Source organism: Megalops cyprinoides, chromosome 8 (assembly GCF_013368585.1).
Source record: "Megalops cyprinoides isolate fMegCyp1 chromosome 8, fMegCyp1.pri, whole genome shotgun sequence".
In the NCBI taxonomy this organism is placed as follows: domain Eukaryota; kingdom Metazoa; phylum Chordata; class Actinopteri; order Elopiformes; family Megalopidae; genus Megalops; species Megalops cyprinoides.
Genome location: NC_050590.1, coordinates 16,701,463 through 16,722,035, shown reverse-complemented (window position 1 = coordinate 16,722,035; position 20,573 = coordinate 16,701,463). Strand labels below are relative to the sequence as shown.

The 20,573-nt window shown below is 39.0% G+C and overlaps 1 protein-coding gene across 2 annotated transcripts in view; it reads right to left on the bottom strand.

The window, feature by feature from the left end:
• nfat5b (nuclear factor of activated T cells 5b) overlaps positions 1-20,170 on the bottom strand; it is a 43,261-nt gene extending 23,091 nt beyond the window's left edge. Inside the window, exons 1-2 of one of the 2 annotated variants that reach the window (XM_036534599.1) lie at positions 19,840-20,170; positions 671-796 (exon numbers count right to left, since the gene is read on the bottom strand). In XM_036534599.1, the coding sequence (XP_036390492.1) occupies positions 671-796; positions 19,840-19,912 (199 nt within the window). In that variant the 5' untranslated portion in view covers positions 19,913-20,170. Of the gene's footprint in view, positions 1-670; positions 797-19,839 lie in introns of those variants that run through there. The other variant, XM_036534601.1, reaches the window with a different exon arrangement.
• Between the last annotated feature and the right edge of the window lie 403 nt (positions 20,171-20,573).

Genomic DNA, 20,573 nt, shown 5'->3' with positions numbered 1-20,573 from the left:
TTCAACCTCAGATATACGCAATATATTTTCAGATACATTCTCTTTAACACTTTTGCATCACAGTGCATTAACAATACAAATCCAGGCACTTTGGTTCAGATGGTAGCCAGTCAAGCCTGCTCAGTACAACTTTTCTGCTGAAATTCAAAAAACCCTAACAGTCAGAAACTAATAGGGTGCTCATCTGATCAGTAACTGTACTGTAAGCCTCACTGGAAAAATCATAAACACAAACAAACCAAAATACAATATATACCTTTCAACCCAGCACAAAACTACTCATCATCAGAACTGATAGCACAGTATTTGTGTTTTCAAAAATGGTTAAAGATGAACTGTAGTCCATTACCAAATCCAGGGCCACAAAGTGAGGTGGACTGCGTATTTACTGAGGGATGCAGACCAATCCAGGGAGAAGGTACTAATGCTTCATCACTCCAAGTCTTGTCAGCTTTTAGTTTGATAATCATTCAAAATAAATGCATGATTTTCAGTGAAACCTGTTAGCCTTATCTACGCTCATGTCGGGATTCAGTTCATGTCTATCATTAGAAGGTCTTGCAGGTAGCCTAAAGAAGGGGAAACTCCAGGAAACAGTATGGAACCATTGCGAGCACTGCTCACTAATACTAAAATACCACAGCAGATGAAAGAGGCAACAAGCTCTTACCTGAAGCAACAGCTGTCAGAGGAGGGGGACCTGCCTCTCCACCACTCTTCTGACTCATGGCTGCTGTGTTGCTCTCAGTGGAGGATGGCAGTTGCAGCTCTTTGGGGAGAAGGTCATAGACTGATTCTGCGGTAAAAGAAAAAGAAAAGAAGGTAGGGGAGGGAGAATTATGGCCTTTGTGCTACATTCTCAATAAATGTTCAGCCTATCATATGGCAGAATATTTAAACCTGCATGTCACTCAGCTAGTGGTTTTGTATCAGCAGTTTTTTTAAGGAAAAACTAAATTGCAAAGATGTTGCAAAGATGTGATATGTGGCTATGTTCTCGACAGTTTCCTTTTTGGATGTGCACAAACAATTTAAGCAAAAAATGCCAGTTTACAAATAAATAAGCATGACTACTTTTCACCACTTCCGATTTCCAATAACCATAATACAACGTATGTCCCCCTCTGGCATGGAAGCATCCATCATGAATCTGTCCAATCTTGGCTCTGAGTTTATCCCACAGCCCAGCAAAAGTAACACAGCTTACTGTCCTACCTACTGCCATCAGTATGGAAAGTACTCCCATGGTTCAAAAATGTCTTCCAAAAACATAGTGACGGCTACGCAGCTATTAAGCTATTCAAAGACTGTATGTAGATCTCACTCCATAACTCCATAATTTGTTTTCTTTCATCAAATATTCATTCTTGTGTTTCACAATGAACATATTGTACATTTTTTTAAAAATGCATCACAGAAAGCCCAGACAAATAAACACTTATAAATAGCACCACTCCAGAAAGGATTCACACAAAATAAACAGGAACTATTTTTACAATGCCATCTTGCTAGCTTGCTGAAAACCATGGGTCTCATGGACAGCATGTGTTTCTCCTATTCAAATAAATGTGACATATTACAGCCTAAGTACAGCAACACAAAATCAAATAACCCTCATCACCCAGACCCAGCTAGGTTCCACCATACCTTGGCTTGGCACAGTTCTGTCAGAAGATAATGTCATGTAAAACAATGCTTTGGGTAAATGAGATGCAAGGAGACAAGTTAGACGTCTTAATACGATATGACAATACTTTTATTGCCATCTGAGCTCATGATCCAACTATTATGGTATGTACTTACTACAGAAATTACACTCCCCTGAATCTTTGCCAACTGCCAGCTTTAATTAACTGCAACTGGTCCCAAGGACTGGTGATACTCAGCATGCTTTCAGTAAGTACTGGCTGCCTAACAAGCAATCCTGTGAGACACACAGAGCTCAGCTAGTTGTTTACAACAGCACCAAGCCTCATGAGTCATAAACCCATTGTGTATGAAGTAAACATTTCTAAACTACATTGTGCCTGTCTAAAATCTCAGTTTTTCTCTTGCCATAAGATACACTTTTCCCTAATTTCTCTGTATCTGAATGACAAGGTTTGATATGAGTTTCGGCATAGGAAATGTCAGTGTCTTCCGAAAGAAATACTTTCTCTCTCCTCCCCTCTGATTCCTGCCTTCTTGAATCCTTTCTTGCACTTTCAGCACATGCAAGAGCATGTACGCCCAGCACAGGCCTATTCAGTGAGCAGACTGCCAACTGCACAGACAGAAAATATGTACTCGGCTCGTAGTGGTCCTTTTGAAACAAAGCCTGGCCTCTTCAATGTGTTTCCAAAGTCTCCTCAATGCTGAATAAAAATTCCAATTCTGCTGCATCGTTTCCCGTCTCAAAAAAAAACCAATTGTACTTGCTTTTTACAACTCATGGTTGCCTCATGTTAAGTAATAGAAAACAGATTTAATAAAAGACCAAGGTTTCCTTACTTTGCACAGCTTGACATTAGCACCTTTAACACTAACGTAACTCAAAAACACAGCTTTTCTAAACCAACCAAATTCTTGTAAACAGAATTTATAAGCATTCTGGAATGACTGCTCTCTGGCCTGTACGTCACCAACCAGAAACTGAAACTAAGGGCAAAATTGTCTAAAGTCATGGGAGCAGCTTAAACAAACACTGTGGCCACAGTCTAAGGTTACCGTCAAATTTATCGTCAAAGCAGGCTATAATGTAATCACTCAATGGCATGATAGACACATACAGATAAAAAACCGTAAATGCAGAGGAGCCTAGAATACAGCAGTCCACCTTAAGAAATATAGTTGTCACATTTTGAATAAGCCAACAGGTACATACAGATAAAGAACACTAGTACAAAGTTCAGGCTAGTAAATTTGGCACAATAATGAGTCTCACCGCAAAATTAAATGTTAAGAGTTGCTAACAACATTTAATGCTGCAGTCTTTATTTACAAAATGAATTATAGACAATATCCTGGTAAGTTGAGAAGACTGGGGCATTTCTTTTTTTTTTTTTTTTTTACAAAATGCAGTTGCATGGCAAGAGATCTGTTGTGGAGCATTGTAGTTTATTTCAGGCTTCCCTGTAAGAAATTTGATCTGACCTGCTTCTTACTTGAAAGTAGACACACTACAACAAATATGTACAAACTACATATTATCGCAAATTTGAGTGTTTTAATCTGCCATTTAAATTACCATGTGAGAATAACTAACTACTTTAGCAAACAGCACAGCAGCATCAGAACTAGCATTTACAGAAAATGGAAAAAGAAAAAAAAAAACTGGCATTTATCGTTTTGCCATCACTTTCATACAATGAAATAAAGTGAATTTGAGGCATCAGTACAGTGTCACCATTCAGAATATGAAAGACAACTTTTTCTCTGTCACTCATTTTGCTCACATTCCTCCTACATGCTCCTACTAGCTCTTGCAAACTGGGTGTGGCACTTCGGCAATAAATATGATGTATCCATATGTATCCATATTTCAGAGACTGCATGGTCCTGTCACTTTGGTAGTATGCAGCCAAAGCTGCTCCAATATGACCAGCTCATAGAGCGACATCTCCATTCACTGCCGCATGATTTCTCAGAGACCTAAGCAAGACCACATTGTCCAGTGACGCCATCATATGTGGCACATGCTATCAATAGCACATTTGAAATCATGCTATAAACTAACTCCCTAGGAGGGAGAAAAAAAATCAATCGATTATCTCACTCAGACAAAATGTAATTTCAGTGGAATACAGCCAGCAATGACTTTGAAAAAGGGACAGAATCAGTGTTGTGGAACAAGTTTCAATAAAGATTACCCAGATACAAATCCAACAAGTACCTCGGGTTCTTTCTCACACTGGTTATCTCCCACAGGTTGCCACAACACCCTATGCCCATCCACCCTCACAGATGAACAGGCATTCTGGCATATTAGACAGCTGCAGAGACAATGTACTCAGAATGCAAAACAACACATTCCATAGACACTTGACCTCAAAACACAGCAGAGACACAAAATACATGCACAGATAAAGTCTTTCTACACACTAACCCTGCGCTCACACTGGTAGTGACTCTGTCGCTGTATGTCGCCAAGTCGCTGTGTTGCTGTCGCTTGCAGCCAGCTTGTGGGTGTTGCTAATGTAGTTTTGAGGAAGTGGGCTACAAATGTATTGACAGGAGATGCATCACTTTTCTTTAAAAAATGTATATACTACTAAATATTATATATATATATATATATATATATATATATATATATATATATATATATATATTTCTATGTTATATTTACATTGTCTTTGTTATATTCATCATGGAGTATGTTTGTATTTTCCTATTAAGGAAGCAGGCCTATTAATATATCACCCAATATATGCATGAACCCACAAATTCCCGCTGAAAAATATGTTTGGAGGGAATTTATCTTCCTATAAATAGTGTGATCTTGCTTCAAACACTACCATTTCACCATGGACCGCAAAGTAGCATTCACAATCGCTGCTATCTATGTGCAGAGACAACGCTGCCGGAGATGCTTGTGGATGCAGAGGAACACATTTGCCCTCGGATTGGCCGTCGCTCAACTCTGTCCCTGCTCATTTGCATAAATTTGAACTTTGCTCAACTTTTTATCACCAAGTCGCGGTGATTTTGTCGCCAGGCGCCTCGCTGCGCCATGTCGCTCAGTGTAGCCCAGCGATCATTGGAAATGAATGACTTCTGGCTGCATTGTCACTTGTTGTCACTGCCGGTGTGAGTGCAGGGTAAGCCTGGTTTTCAAACTTTCTGAAGCACAGCTTTAACGCGGTCTGTTACATGAACCCTTTCTCCCTATTGCAATGCACTGTGCAATGAATATTTAACAAACCACTTTTCCACTGAACAAGGTTTCTGTTAAGAATCTTCAATCTTTATCTTAGTCCTAGTCTCCTATGAATGGCATACCGATACAGATAAGATGCCCATGACAACAGCATTTATATAAAAAGATTCCCACCAAAAAAATCAGCTAAACATATCATGACAATTACCTTTTCTGTAATTCTCTATGAGATGGAACCTATTGTGTAAGCATAAATAATAATTCAAAAATGTAGATAAATAATTTGTAATTATTTACAAACTAACTCACAGAACTTGATCAGAATGTTCTGCATTTTCATATGAGTATAGAGGGTATGCACTGACGTCACTTTCCCGCAAGAATACACCCCCTCAGTCGGACTGAGTGGCAAAACATCCTGCAACATAGCTGCCTTTAATGGGGGAAACCGGGAGTACACAAAGTAAAACCTGAAGGCATACAAAAGCCTGGACATTCTAAAATGCTTAACGTGGCTTCATGTTCCAAAACAGCAATCAGTGATCACCAAATTTCTCTTGGACATCTGTTGTCAGAAACACTTCCTCCTGTCAAAAACCGAAATCCTAGGAGTTTGGTCGTTATCTCACGTTAAGCATTTTCCACTCCATTGACTCCCATTATAAGGAAAAAGCTTAATGTGGTTTAATGTCCCAAAACAGCAATCAATGATCACCAAATTTGTCTGACATCTCACATGCTTAAGGGAGATGACTGACTGGGAAGAACCCTGGAGTGCGGCGGTGGCTGCTGAACTCAGTCTTTTTACTATGCATGACGTGTACCATACAGCGTGTACCACCTAGTCCTGCCAGCAGGTCTGTCATCAACCTACACATGACTTCTCAGTCAAATTTTACCCTAATACATAGACACAAGCTGGGGTAACAGGCCTGCTCTGTGTCTAACAAAAATACTAGCACTGGTTTAGAGAGGGTGAGTGGGGGATGTTTATTTCATTCCACAGTTTCTGCCATATGGTTCCATTTATTTGTAATTTGTTCTTGACACAAGCAAAGAAAACAGAAACTCTGCAGCATCCATTTGCAAACAACTTAATGTAATATAACAAACCATTAAGATCCAGAAGTAACTTCATAAGAAATTGATGGCTGGATATCATTAATATCTTTTTAAGTCTTAAATAGCCCACCCCTTAAATAGTTGCTCCAAAATGAACAGCAGCCAAGAGTTAGACGATGAGGGGATTCTGATGCCTCACTAGGTAGTGCTCATGACCACTGCATTTCTCTTCCCTCTAATCCAAAGATGACTGGACACCACCCAGTCGGATCAGATAACTTGACTGACGCTCAAAACTGGCAAGAATTACAGGTCTTACCTGACCTTGGGGTACTGATAAAGAAACAACAAAAACAAACAACAAATCTAGCAAATACTGTTTGTTACTTCTTTCACTCAGAGCAGTTAAGCAACAATGATTGCTGCTGTTGGCTAACTGACAGCAATGATCAGTTGGCTAACTGACAGCACTGCTGAACTTCTACAACACAGCCTCAACACTCATCAGCAGATTAGCAAGTGAATATTAAAGAAACTGAAATGAAAAGCAGCACAAATTGAACAAACTTCCTTACCATCCTTATTGGATGTGGTATTAGCAGAAATAACTTTATAAAGTTTAATTAGTCAAATCACAGTGATCATACTCTGTAGGTATATACACTTGACTATCCCATTCCAAGTGAGTGAAATACAAACAGAAACCAAGCCTCAGGTTATCCCGCTCTCTGTGCTCCCCAAAGCCTTTTTGGGGCTAACGCCATCCAAGAGTTGAGGATCCTTACTTACTCCTTATTTACTGCATATTTTCTGCCAGAAATGGGACTGGTAAAAGAAAACACTATACTATACTATATAAATATATTAAACATGTTTTTATGTTCATCATATAAATTATATGTCTATTTTGTAACATCCACTTTCAGTGTACTTCAGTTTACTTCATTCAAAATAACTACCTATAATACAATAAATAAGCTACATCATTAGCTGATAACACATTTTAAATCTTTACTAACAGAAACAGGAGCAATACAGCAAGTGGGAATTAATGACCTTTCCAGAGATAGATGCTTCATATCTCTGAATGCCTGAAGCAGGAAACCCACAAGCGAGCAATCTTCCTGATGCTTAGATGCATTAGTTTCCAAACACACATCAGGGATGAAACTTTGGACCAGACACAAAGATGTGACCACTGTGTGGGCATGATGAGTTTTTATTAAAATAAAGTTAAAGGATATGTATCTCTGAAATGTATAATTTAAGGAATGTTCACTTGTTATCTCCATCTTTTAGTGAGACAAAATTCAGGCCAATGCATGTTTATTACCATGAGTGTACTGGAGCCAGCTTTGAATGGAGATTTTCTCCAATTACAAAACTTTAACGAAAGACTACAGAAACAATCAGAAACATATTAAATTTCCTGTAAATACACTGTAAAATTATGTTGTGCTTGTTATGTCTTGGGATATAACAAGGTTAGATTTTATGGAAGAAAGCAAAAACCCTTCAAAAATAGAACAGGGGAGCAAAAATGATTCTTAAATACAAAACTACAACCAGATAAGCTTATCACCTATGTGCCACCATTCAGTGGTCATAAGACCAAACCCATTTTTCTACAAAAGGCATTAATTTATAAACATCACATGGTCCCCATTAAGCGTCTACTAAATATAAACACTCATTACTGTGCTTTCCAATAGGGTCCTGCCAAGAACCACATTTCATCCTGTCCACTCGTCCACCATGAACAGGTTGTCACATATAACCATCTTGTATTTGCACTGCTGGAGGAAACTCTCTCTTAACATGAATCAGAAACCACAACCTAGTACACTTGTGCAGTGTTATACTGAAACAACCGGTATATTTTTTGACCATAGCCAACACACAGAATCAATAAATTTCACACACATGAAAGATTAAAAAAAACCTTTTTGACAAACTATAGGTAGAATTCGAGACCACAGAAAAATACACACCAACACTATTTGCAAATGAGTCTTTAACTGTAATTGGAATTACTGCCACAATTACTTTAGCTATGAGGACTGATGATGATGGAGTCAGTCTCCATTCATGAATTTATATTTTATGGCCACCTTTTGATCCTCTTTTGTGATTCACTTGTACAGATGATTCAGGGACAAGAAATGAAAACACAGAAACAGAATTTGCACAACCAAGTTTACAATACTTTTAAGGAGCAACCTTAAGCAGAGACCTTTGAAATACCTATTAAATAGTATGCAGCTGGGAAATCTGTCAACTATCCGATGAATGCGTGTGACAGCATTGGAAATGGGAAAGCTATATTACCAACATTTATAAATCTAGATTTAGCATTTGAATCATCACATTAGCAATTTCATATGAATTATGAATTTAGACAGGACAAAGCTTGCAACAAAAATTATTTTAAAAATTGTTCCATTAACCCGTTTTAACTGTAATAACTATACCTGAGTGCCATTCTATTATGACATTTGGTGACATACAGACCGTACTGCACTGAAATTAGCCTCATGGCAATTTGTTACAATTATACCACATTATTTTGCACCAGCAATTTAACTTGTTTCAAGTGGGTAATAAATTCCTTCCCTCCACTAAGATTGGTGAAGCAAAGTTTTTAAATTGAGTATTTCCACCAAAAAAATTTGGTGGTGCTCTGGGGTTTTCCTTTCTTGGTGATGGGGCACCAGTACCACCTGTGCCCCTGAAATTGTGTCAGTTGCACTTTATAGAGGATTAGCATCCATACTTCACCATTTATCTGAGCTTTAATCTAATGGCTTGTTTCCACCTACCAAGCTGAAGTGGGGACCCATGTCCATCCTAAGTGAATATGGGTCCCCTCTAAAAAATAACCTGCAGTTTCTCACATTATCTTGAGGTGCAGTTAGCTGTGGAAGCATTTCAGATGTCTACTAATATGCTTAGAAACTCAAACCTTGTTATTTAATTAAATGCATTAACAGTTAACTATCTGAGACCATTTCAAAAGTCACAAGAGAAAGCCAAAGCTACATTTAGCCATCTCTCTAAGACATCTTCAGTTCTCTCACCACTAACACCAGTCTCACATTCTCAAGAAATCTATGCAGACATTAAAAAGAAAATTTGAAATACTGGGCAGTGTTTATGGAGAACTCGTTATTTCATCCATTGTGTTACATGGTCTTTTCTGCCACAAGGATTTCACATACACATGTACAATTACACATCACATGATTAAATAAACAGATACTATATTCTGTAGTTCTAACGTTTAATGGCACAGGTGATGGACAACTATATTCCACATAGAACAGTGCCCTTGCCTTTCAGTTGACAAACCACATCACAGCCACACCAAGTTAAGTGAATCAACACCTGCAAATCATACTGATTCAATTACAGTAACTGATGGTCGAACAGGGCATTCTGCCACCTCCGTAGATGACGTATGCCATTCCTCCAAAGTGCTATTTAGCCTCTGGTCACAACATGGCGCTCACCCATAGCGCCCAGTTTTACACTGCAATCATTCCAGGCTTGTTTCACGTTTCCTAAGCAACAGCACGTTCAGGAAACAGAACCGCACCCATTAATGGGGCCTGCGTGCACAGGGACGGGGGATACAAATCCATCACCATGGCTCATGGGGACCATACTGTTCTTCAGATGGTCTAATTTAGCCTGCCCTGACCTGGAACTCCAGTTTCTCAGTGAAACCTCCTCCAATTAACAGTGATTGTAATTTCTCTTTTGTATGTTAAGACCTAGAGATCAAGAGCAAACACAAAGCTACATAACCAGCAGGAGTCCCTGTCACCCAGGAACCCCTGTAGTGACTGAATATGATCAAGTCTCAGAAAACCATGATTGTGGGGGAGGGGACTGTGAACCATTACTGGATAAACACGAGGAGTTCAATTTTGCCGTGGACACAGTAGATCATGATAACCTACTTCCTTATTCTCTGGGCATTTCATTAAATGTTCTCTTTCAGGAAAAGGGTAAAATGGGCAGCTTTCTCACCACAATGTATGCCCTGTTGCCACACAACCACATGGATGCAACTGTTACACCAGAGAGGTAGCAGAAACAATACAAGAATAATCACAGCTTAAACATTAAGACGAGGAATGCCAAAACAACACACATTTCAAGCAATATTTTTATAATGCCATTTTTATCATTTTATAGTTTAACTTTCCTTTTTTTAAATTTTTAGCTTTTACAAATTTGTTTGCATTCTCCTCTTCCATACCAGTGTGTCATGCTGTGGTTCTATGGCTGGAATCATCCACTGACCTACAGGGCATCACAGCCTGACATAAGGAAAACTGTTTAGAATCAGGATTTTGTACTGATTTTACCTTAAATGTACAAGTAACCAATCACAAATGTAGAAGACAGCACAACGTTGTTCAGAGAAAAATACCACAACTCAAAGTAGAAACCCGTGCAATTTCCCTTTCCTTTCTATTTGTAAAGCATTTAGACTTGATTTTGACATCCTTTTTCACATCTTGATCATCTACCTTCATAATAAATGCGAACATTAACCATGAAGCTAAAAAACAAGGGAATTATTTATCATTGAGAAATTATAAACTCCTACCCACCCCCCACCCCACCCCCATTTCATTAAGGTGTTGCAAATCATCACCCATTGCAAATCATGTACATGCATATGTTTTCTTTACTGACCTTTTTCTTCCTGATGGCACATTAAAATGTTGAGTCATAAGTAAATACAAATCTTGAACAAATAATTTACTTGTCGATTTAATTCATTCAAAATGTTGCTTTTGGCATGGCACTGGGTAAGGACCTCAGCTAGTAGTATCTGAGCCAAGGGAGTAGAAATTTGACTGACAAGGACCAAAAATCTCTCATTTCCTTCCCTGCAGTCTTAAAACTTAAGTGCATGCCATGAGAACATAAGCTGATCACATGACCAGGCTTGGAAATCATAGCCAGAGGATTCAGCTGAGTATAACTTGGCAGAGAGGCAAGTATTTGCTTCAAGCAAGTAGCATTAATCTTACACTGACAGACCTCCTTTGAGGGCTTGATAGGGATACCTACATGCAAAATACCTCCCTTACACCAGTGTCCCCTCCACAGCATACCTCTGCTCATGGATTGCTTTCTCAGCTGACACAGATTTACTAATACGTCATACTCTGCATATAGTGCACTGTGTCTCTCCGCTACGTAATCACAGCCTAATTTAGTGATATTCTTAAGTAAATCTCAATAAAGACTAAGTCTTATGAAAAGTCAATTTCATCTGTCAAGATTAAAAAAGCATAAAAAGTGAGTGGTGGTACACCTTTTTGTCATGTCACAAAAAGTAGCATCCAGGCAAAACTGCTCTTTGAGAAGCAAGCCTTTCAAAACAGCTGAAGAAGAAAGCAAAAAAAAAGGCAGAGGCATACATACAAAACTAAAATCAAAAAATAGCTGTCCAAGTTACAGCTCACTTAAACTGTCCTGCCTCGAACAATACAGTATGAAACCACTAACTGTTGAGTAAGCCCTTGTGGAACACAGCAAACCTAAGAGCCATTTTATTACATATATAAGCCTCTTTCAAAATTCAGCCTAATTCAAAAGGTTGAAAAGAAGGGCACAGCTAATCCTCCCTATGATTCTTAGTGCATGCTTACAGATTTAGGAAATGAAAGGAAGCAAAAACTGGAAACAAACATACCAATCACAGGGTAAGCCTGTGTCTTGTCGGATGAAAGCAGCTTTGTTTTAATTGCCAGTCAAAACTATTTCAAGACTTTCAGCAGTAAGTGAGGATCTGTGGACAGTCAAGTAAATCCTGTGTTGAGTTTGTTTGACAAAGCAGAGTCAATATTATTAGAGCACACGTACAGATTTACACACCACCCAGCCCAATTCCCATGTGATGGTTAATGATAAACCATCGTTATGCTTTGGGAGAACTGGTCCAGCAGACAGAGACACCCTCAGCTCAGGATCTGAAAACCTGACGTCCGCAACAAAATAATCCCACCATATCTGGTGGTTTGGCACCAATTCCTATCTCACCCACACCTAAAATATCGGCTTTCTTCATGCAGCTGTGCACTTCACGCAACAAAAAGGGCAACGTGGAGGAAAAATTAGGAAAATTTCATATTTTATTTGTATCCAGACTGTGCCTTTCCTGGAACTAAGTTTTCTCTGGATAATTTACCATCAGCATCATTAGACTGTAGAGCAGATACACCGGTGTTTCCATAAACTACTTTACACCCCAAGTTACTCGTGAGGCTGGAAATGTTGATTAAAAGAAACATACCTCCACACCCTCCACACCCTTCAGATGAGTAAGTGCTAAAAATATATCTATAAGCACCATCTCCAGGGCAGTTCGCCATCATTTAGGACAGTATGGCCATATGCTCAATGCCATCTCAGTAGTTATGTTTGCATCACTGAATCACATGACTCATAACTTCATTATCACACACAGGTCCTGAGAGTTTTGCAAAGCCCAGGCTAGAACTGGGGAAGTGGGGCAAGAATTAATGCATACCATTTCTATGTAGAAATATGGAAATCAGCAGATGTACAAAGTGATACATGTAAGCTTACTAGGAAGAAAAGCAGTTGTTTTACTGTATCACTTTGTAGCGAAGGACGAGAGCAGTCACCCCACCCGGCCTCAAACCCGGGTCTTCAGGGTACCAACCATACCACTTTGACCGTGACGCCAAAGAGCCAGGCTCGTTGGTATGGCAGTCAGAGCACATACTCAACCGTAGTGACGGCACTCCGTCACACTTTTACACCAAAAGTGTTTGTCCTTATTAATGCTTTACATCATCTTTCAAAAAGACAAAAATATCACTCTGAACCTATATCCAACAATCTTCCCCAGTGAAGACACACAACATATTTTACAAAAAGCATTAAAAAACAAATGAGTAGAGAGATTTTTATTTTTTATTTCATCCCATTTAGGATGCATTTCTGTGCTGATGCAAAGACTGTACAAAATGTAACATTCACACAAAAAATAAATAGAAATGCACAAAGGGGGGAAATGCACCCAGTAACATGAATTAGTAATACCCATGTATGAAAAAGGCCATTTAAAAACTTCAGAGCTCAACGTATTCAAAGCCAGCAGCCAAATATAAATTAGACGGTACACATTTTGAAAATTGTGAAAGTCTATAACCTTTACGTGACTTGAAGCCACGCCCTTGTTTTAAATGGATGTGCACTAATAGCCAGCTAGCCAGGATAGATTTACAAATTATATAATTTTGTATTGAACTGGACATTACTGTGTGGCAAGTTAGCTGGGAAGCTAATTTCTACACTAACATGAGGAAAAACAGAAAGGAGAGCATGACTTAATTTCCAAAACCAGCCAAGTCTTTGGCTAAACTCCAGCTTTAACTAGCTGGCTAGCCTTAACGTATTGCAATTGTAGTTTCAGAATATTAAGACCAAGGTCAAACACCACAACAGCATTTTAACTAAACATATCTGTTCTTTCAAAGTACAGTAGAATAGCAGCAGTGCAAAACAGTAACTTGTGGTTCATTAACCAGAGGTGTCTGCAGCTCCAACCCACACTTACATGCATGCAAGTGCAATGCTCAGCAGTCTTGGCATTTAGCTACGAACTTCTAGCATCCTTAATAGCTAGCTAATATGCAAGGTAACTAGCTGGTTGGTTGGCAGCTTAGCTCACTATCCACATTCTTTGAGTTGTGATTCTATATCGTTGGGTTGGTGGCAAGGTGGAAAGATCAGCCAGGTGGTAGCAGAGAAAAGCTGCACAGTATCTAGCTAATTCTGAGATGATCAAAAGACAAGTGCAATATCTTTTTGTGATTGCTTACTGGTTTTGTATATACTTCAAAGTAGCATTCCCTTGATCCAGGGGAGGATCTGTGGGAGAGACTTCAATGTTAGTCAAGATTTAGTGATATGAAATAAAATCTTAATCAAACTGTGTAGTAAAACAATACACCACAGTTATGTGAGACTGATGGTGTGAATCTTCATAGCCAGACACTGCCTAATCCAATTTTTATATGAACTGAATTAGGTCTACTGCTGGTTGTTGTCAAAATCCAGGTCTGCAATGGAATACGCCAGCTGCTCCACAGTGATGTTTCTGCCATACCTAGGAATATCATAATTTTAGAATATTGCATGTGTTTAGCTCTAAAGTGGGGTTTCTGTCCTCTAGCCACAAAGCTCAAAGACGAAAAACCTCCATAACAACCATTTCAGAATGTCTATACCACAATGACTGCATTCCAGGACAATAAACATAGTCCCTTCATAGAAAAGCAGGCTCCAACAGCTTTGCCACACTACATGCCTTCTAGACCAACAAGCAATTTTCACTGAGTTTAAAAAAATACAATCACATTCCACTGGAGTCAATGGTGTCTTTAACACCACCCCTGCTGTCGCCACAGAATTTTTTCTCTCCCGTATTTGTTAAGCTTACTGCAATTTATTTCTTGCAGCTTGCCGATTTCTACAGCACCATCCAGATGACAAATTAACACACAGACCTACCCCAAAACTGTCAGCTGCATCATTCTGGTGGACACACAATGCAGCAACTATAAGTGAATGGTCAGAGGTAAATGGTATGTGCCTCCCAAGCTTTGGTTTGTCCATCGCCATATCATCATTTCAGGGATAATGCCACGAAACTATTTTCAACAATTTAAAATCTCACCGGGTTACCACTGTTCCTAAATCTCCAGACTGGCAAAACTTCTTGAAAGATGGTTAATTTTTGAAGTGTTTATGTTGAGGAAGTGCACAGTTAATATGCATAGGCAGACACTAGACAGTTTAGGCATACAAATTCATACTGGCTTTGGAGTCAATGTCAGGCAGACAGAGGTTTTGGAAGCCTGACACAAACATGACAGTGTGTGTCACAGACTGCTCTTGTTGCCAATGGAAACAGCCTCTTTCCCTTCTACTACAGATTCTTTTGGGTTAAATAAATTAAATAATGGAATTCTCTGTATGAAGCTGAACACCCATGCATCTCATGGGCCTATACATTTAAAACCATGAAACTGACAAAGTAATATCCTTCAAAAATAAAAATCTTCCACAGAGACAAATTTAGAAAAACAGACCAGTCCTTCCTAAATAAGTAACCTGAACCATTTTGCCTGACTACAAGGACAGCATTCAACTCACTTTCTTCATTACAAAGGTTTTAAAGACAATAAAAAAGGTGCAGGAATATTTGTGGGTCAACACCAAAATTTCCTTTTCCCCAACCATATAACCAGATACCAATGGGATACCTCAGTTAACGAAGATCAAAGAAGATGCAGTTAAAGACATTGCATGATCAGGAATACAGTTGCCAGAAAAATAAATAACCACACGTACATCTGTTACTATTATATATTTGCACTGCTTTGAAATGGTTTATTTCTGGATATTTTTACCAACTGTGTATGTTTATACCTTTATTTTATTAATATTAACCTCTTTACAAAGGGGCTTCATTCTCAGAGATACTAAGATATTTGTATTGGGAAAATGTACACCCCTGATGGCTCATGTTCCTCCTAGCAACACAAGTGAGCTTAATAAACAGAGTGAATGCTAGAGTTTATTCTCCAAGTTAAGATTCAATTTAAAAAATCTAGGTTATCTGTACTTCCATCTCCCTAGCAATTTTATAACTAGTACATTAAAGTAAATTAACTGACCCAGAGTAAACAAGCAGCAAAATTTTACTTTTGTAGCAAATAAAATTTTTAACATAAACCAGTGGGATCCCTACCATGCCACAACAACTGGCTGACTGAAAATCTCTTCCCGTTTCCTGACGGAGAAGAAAATCAGAGGTGGATAGCAATCAGAATCTGTAATCAGCAACAGAGGGCATCAGGGACCATTAAAAGCAAGATAAAAATCAGTAGATCTTAAAAATAACTCCGCCACAGCAGCAGCAGCTAAAAGAAAAAGAACAGAAGTGCAAAGAGACACAAACTGGTCTAAACAGTAGACATCCATCACTGCAGGCTTCAGATTTCATGTTTGTTCACTATTCTTCTCATGGATTCGGAAGAGATTACAATAGTGCCAAGGGCTATTAAAACTGAGTCTAAAAACAAAGTCAGCAACATAATAAAGAACAAAGAAACCTAGAATCATATCTACACATGGAAGTCAGAACTAAATACATCACTATTCACTTAAAAAAAAATAGGATGCAAAAACTACACACTGACTTAAACAAGTTAACTTGTAAAAGTGATATAAACCACATTTCGAGCAGCCTCAGCAGCTGTTTTGCAGTGAATGAAGACAGGCTGCTGCGCCATCTTCAGTGCAATAGTCACGTGTCATCAATAACATTCACACTGAATATGAATCATCTGAGAAGTCAGTCTTATCTTTGGACTTATTTTCACTGCACCCTGATGCACAAAATGAAGATATTTATAGCCCAAAACAAATAGGTAATTAAAACGTTGTCTGTAGCTGAATCACTGATACTGTACAAAGATTTGTACTTATGCGGGTCTTCATGAGTTCTCAAACTACGTTGTCTGTCTTCTGACCTACAACAAGGCAAGAGCTGTTAATGGTGACCCCGCTTTCTGCATTGAGTCTATAGAGTATGTCATCGTTGTTGACCATGTTGTCAGATTACGCTCTAAGCATAACCCTGTTTTCCTGCTGAACCCCTTTAAGCACCCATTGTCTTTCATTTGCCTTCACTGGAGTCAGTGGCCACAAATCATCATATCTGTATGCTTAAAAGTGAAAGTTCTGTCTGCCACTGCTAAGGTTGTGTTGATTTGCTACCCCATTACAGATATTCATGAAGGGGAATAGTGAAAGACAGAACAAACATAGCTACCACAGCAAGGTGGTACAGGAAAGAAAACTTTCTTTTCAAATGGAACCTAAAAGACAGCAGTAGGTGTACTTTCACATTTTAACATATCCATTTATACATTTGGACATTTACTGGGGCAGTGAAACAGGGCTGAATGCTTAAAATGTGGTCACCCAAAAAAAAAAAACCCTGAAAGAGTAGCTGCTGACAAAAGAATGCTCATCTGCATCTGTTTCAGCCAGATGGTCAAGCTGAGTTGTACTTTTTACTGTTATTATTGCATTTATTGCAATAAAAGTGTGACCAAACTTTGGGTTCTTCTCAACACTTTACAATATCAAGCCAACAATCCCACAGTAAACTAGCCTCTGGCCACACTTGCTAGCCAACTTGCTACTAGCAGCAACAGTCACCACTATTCAGTCTCAAAACTACCAACATGGCTAACACAGTAGCTTGCAGTCACACAGTAGTCTGATGAAATACATTACATTTTGTCATATCCAGAGCGACTTCCAATGTGCAACCTGGAAATTGCAATCACAAACTCATACACAGAATTCATAAGGTCTTATGAATGCTGCTATTTTCAGATGAAAACAGCCTACATATTGTTGTGTTTTAGGGAAGACAGGAGGAAGTAACCTGTCAGGATTTGTGCACTGTTAAACTTTTTTACAGAAAGATAAAAAATAGATTAAGAAAAAAACCAAGACTGCAAACTATTTGTTTTATTTTTGGTTGCCAAGATTGGCAACAGGAAATGGTTGCCAAAGCCTCTTGATCTGTGAAATTTGGTTGCCCCAGGCAACTGAGCAATTGTTTATGTTGAGCCCTGACTGGGCAGTATAACCTGAATAAAACTAAGACCTATTCAGCTGTGAAAATTTCACATGAATTCTGTATGTCTGTCTCTGTGTTCTGTCCTGCTTTCTGTGATCTATGCCTAGGCCTAAATTTCACAGAACAATCACGGCTGCAATGCAGAGACCTACAGTCTTTGAAGCCTGTGATATTTTTAAAAAGTTCAAAATGCTACCCCTTGCACTGTCTTATTGTGACAGTTATTGTTATTGCTTCTGTGTGTGTCTCATAGCTATTTTTCCAAAGCCTGCACTGCACATGTCTACACTCAATATGCATACAGCACAGTACATGTCTGCTGTAACGGGCAGCATGTGCAGATGCATGTGGATATTAACCTACCACATCACATTTTCCAAGCAAATAATCTAACAAACAGGAACATCAGCAGAAGAACCCTTCCTTCAGATAGTGAACAATCACATTTCTGTGTAAAATTACCAGACCTCTTTTTTTCCTTAGAGAACTGAAATCTCAACATCAGAACTTGTCTGCACACCTGTTACAAGACAACTGACATCAGTCAAATTCAATTTTGCATTCCATCTAAAGTCAAAGTACTGGAGAAGCCTTTCACAGCTCTGTGTACAACATTAATGTAAGGTTTTCTTACCAGAAAGAATGCCAAGGACTCAGTACATGCTGTTCATACTTGTGGACCCTTAGTTTTATGATTCATCTTATACCAAAGTATCAATAGACATAGGCCAAAAACAAGCCATTAATACTACATTTAAAACACTGATATTTCTGCCTTGGAACACATTTATGGCCTAATGACAAGCCTCTCTGTCATACCTCAGCAAGTGTCTCCACTGACAACAGGCATTTTCTGACAAACTACTCACAACCTATAGCGTACTGTTACACTCTGGGCAAATTGGCCCACTGAACCCATACGTACGCAGCCAGGTGTGGCACCCACTTGTCAATGCAATTGCTCTATGTAATGTTGATACCAGCTCAGATGATGTGGCTGGGTATTTACAATTTGTGTCAAGTCTGAAATGCGGGTTACGTTTTAAACATTCAATGTAATTATGTGCGTGACAACATCCTATTTGGTTGCTGGTGTGAGGAGTAGGATTTTTTACTTTTATAAATATGGGCAGCTGACTATAGCTGACTCTCCACCCTCTTTCGATGTGTTGCAGGTAGTTTTATCATAAGTTAGTGAAGGAAATGTTTGTCTGGCTTGTCTATGCAATGCGACATGCATCAGAATGATTCATTTGAGCCTCACTGCTAGTACGCTAACTAGTAATAACAATAACAAGCTAGCCAGCTTGTTGGTGATAATACTATGTGTAACTAATCCAAAACAAGATATCTAGGATAATTACCTTCGCCAGGTATCTACCTGCAATTCTTTCATAATTCCACAGCTACATTAAGTGATAGAGATTTAATGAGTTTAAAATAAGCCACTGTTACGGTAGCTAGCCGTAGCAATGACAAACTAACGCAACCCAATACCAGCTACCCCTTTTAATTTTTGATTTTCTACTTTCAACGTCCCAGTAATGCTTGTGCACAAAGACAAGAACACAAACTATTCAACCACTGACCCTGAACTATCCACATCTTTCCTAGCAACACAGGTATACAACATGTGTAAATTAGGAATTTAACTGACTAACATCAGTTGAGCTGTCGTTTTTCCATCTTGCCAACTAGATAGCTAACGGTAGCTGGTCAACCATCTACCTACAGCTAACCAGTACATGGGGTCGTGGCCGACAGCTAACTAAGCAGGTTGGCTAGCTGCTGGTCTAGCTAGCCACTGAAAATAGCATTATTATACCTAACGATACCTAGCTACCTGGCGAGCTTAACATCAGAAAACGTCACAAGTTGCCAGCTGGCAAACTTAAATAGTTAAGACAAGAGAAAATATTGGTAAGGTAGACAGTTTGCCAACTGGGGCTGAGACAGAAACGACATCTCCGCAAGACGCTGATGGTTAACGTCAGATAACTACAACGCACACGTAAGTGGGTGCGCGCGCGCAAACACACACACACACACACACTCCCTCAGTGACTGACCGACGCACACACAGACACACACATTCCGAGCAAATGGAACGTTACAGAGAAAAGGCCTCTACTAGTACAAACAATAACTCAGCTCATAATAACAGCAAACACACACGTCGCTTAAATAGGAATTTAAATTTTACCTTTAGAATATAGGGATTTGGGGGAATTGAGGTCGAGATCAGCGCTGAGTAGGGATATGAAATCAGAGGGCATCGCAATGCCTCTGAGGAGGGGAAATCGGACACCCTCTTGATAAGAAACGTAACGTTAGTTAGCAGGCTGTCGCTGTATCGCAGGAGGAATAAAAGGAATAAAATTTGAGGAAATAAAAATAGAAAAGTTCGCAAAAACTTTAACGTGTCTTTACTCAACCGTATGCTATAACACCGGAGTACATAACCGTCTTTCTTGCTTTTCCTTTCACCTGAACTGACAACACGTCCACACTTAGCAACTGCCGAGATACGTCCCTCCTTTCTCTCAGTCACTCCCCCTTTCTCGACGCAGGCGCGTCAGTGATGAAAAGTAGGCAGAGTCCTGTCACATGAGCAGAGACGGCGTTGCCATGTTGGTTTATAAACATCTTTATAGGGGATTTTAATTTTCCAACGTTAAAGTTAAAAAACCGGTCAATTGAGGTTCTTCTGGTACAGCTTTCTGATAGAAACATTCTCTAGGGATGTGTGTAGATGCAAACTGTTGAGATCCAATAACATTTTCTAAATTGAGTAGTTATCACCAACCATAATTCCTTAATTAAAACAAACCATATTGCAGAAGAACTTTTTCTCTCGTAAATGGACACTTTTCCTTTCCAATAAATTAGCAAATATCTCATTGAAAAAAAAACTACGGTTAACCCGCATTTTAAAAA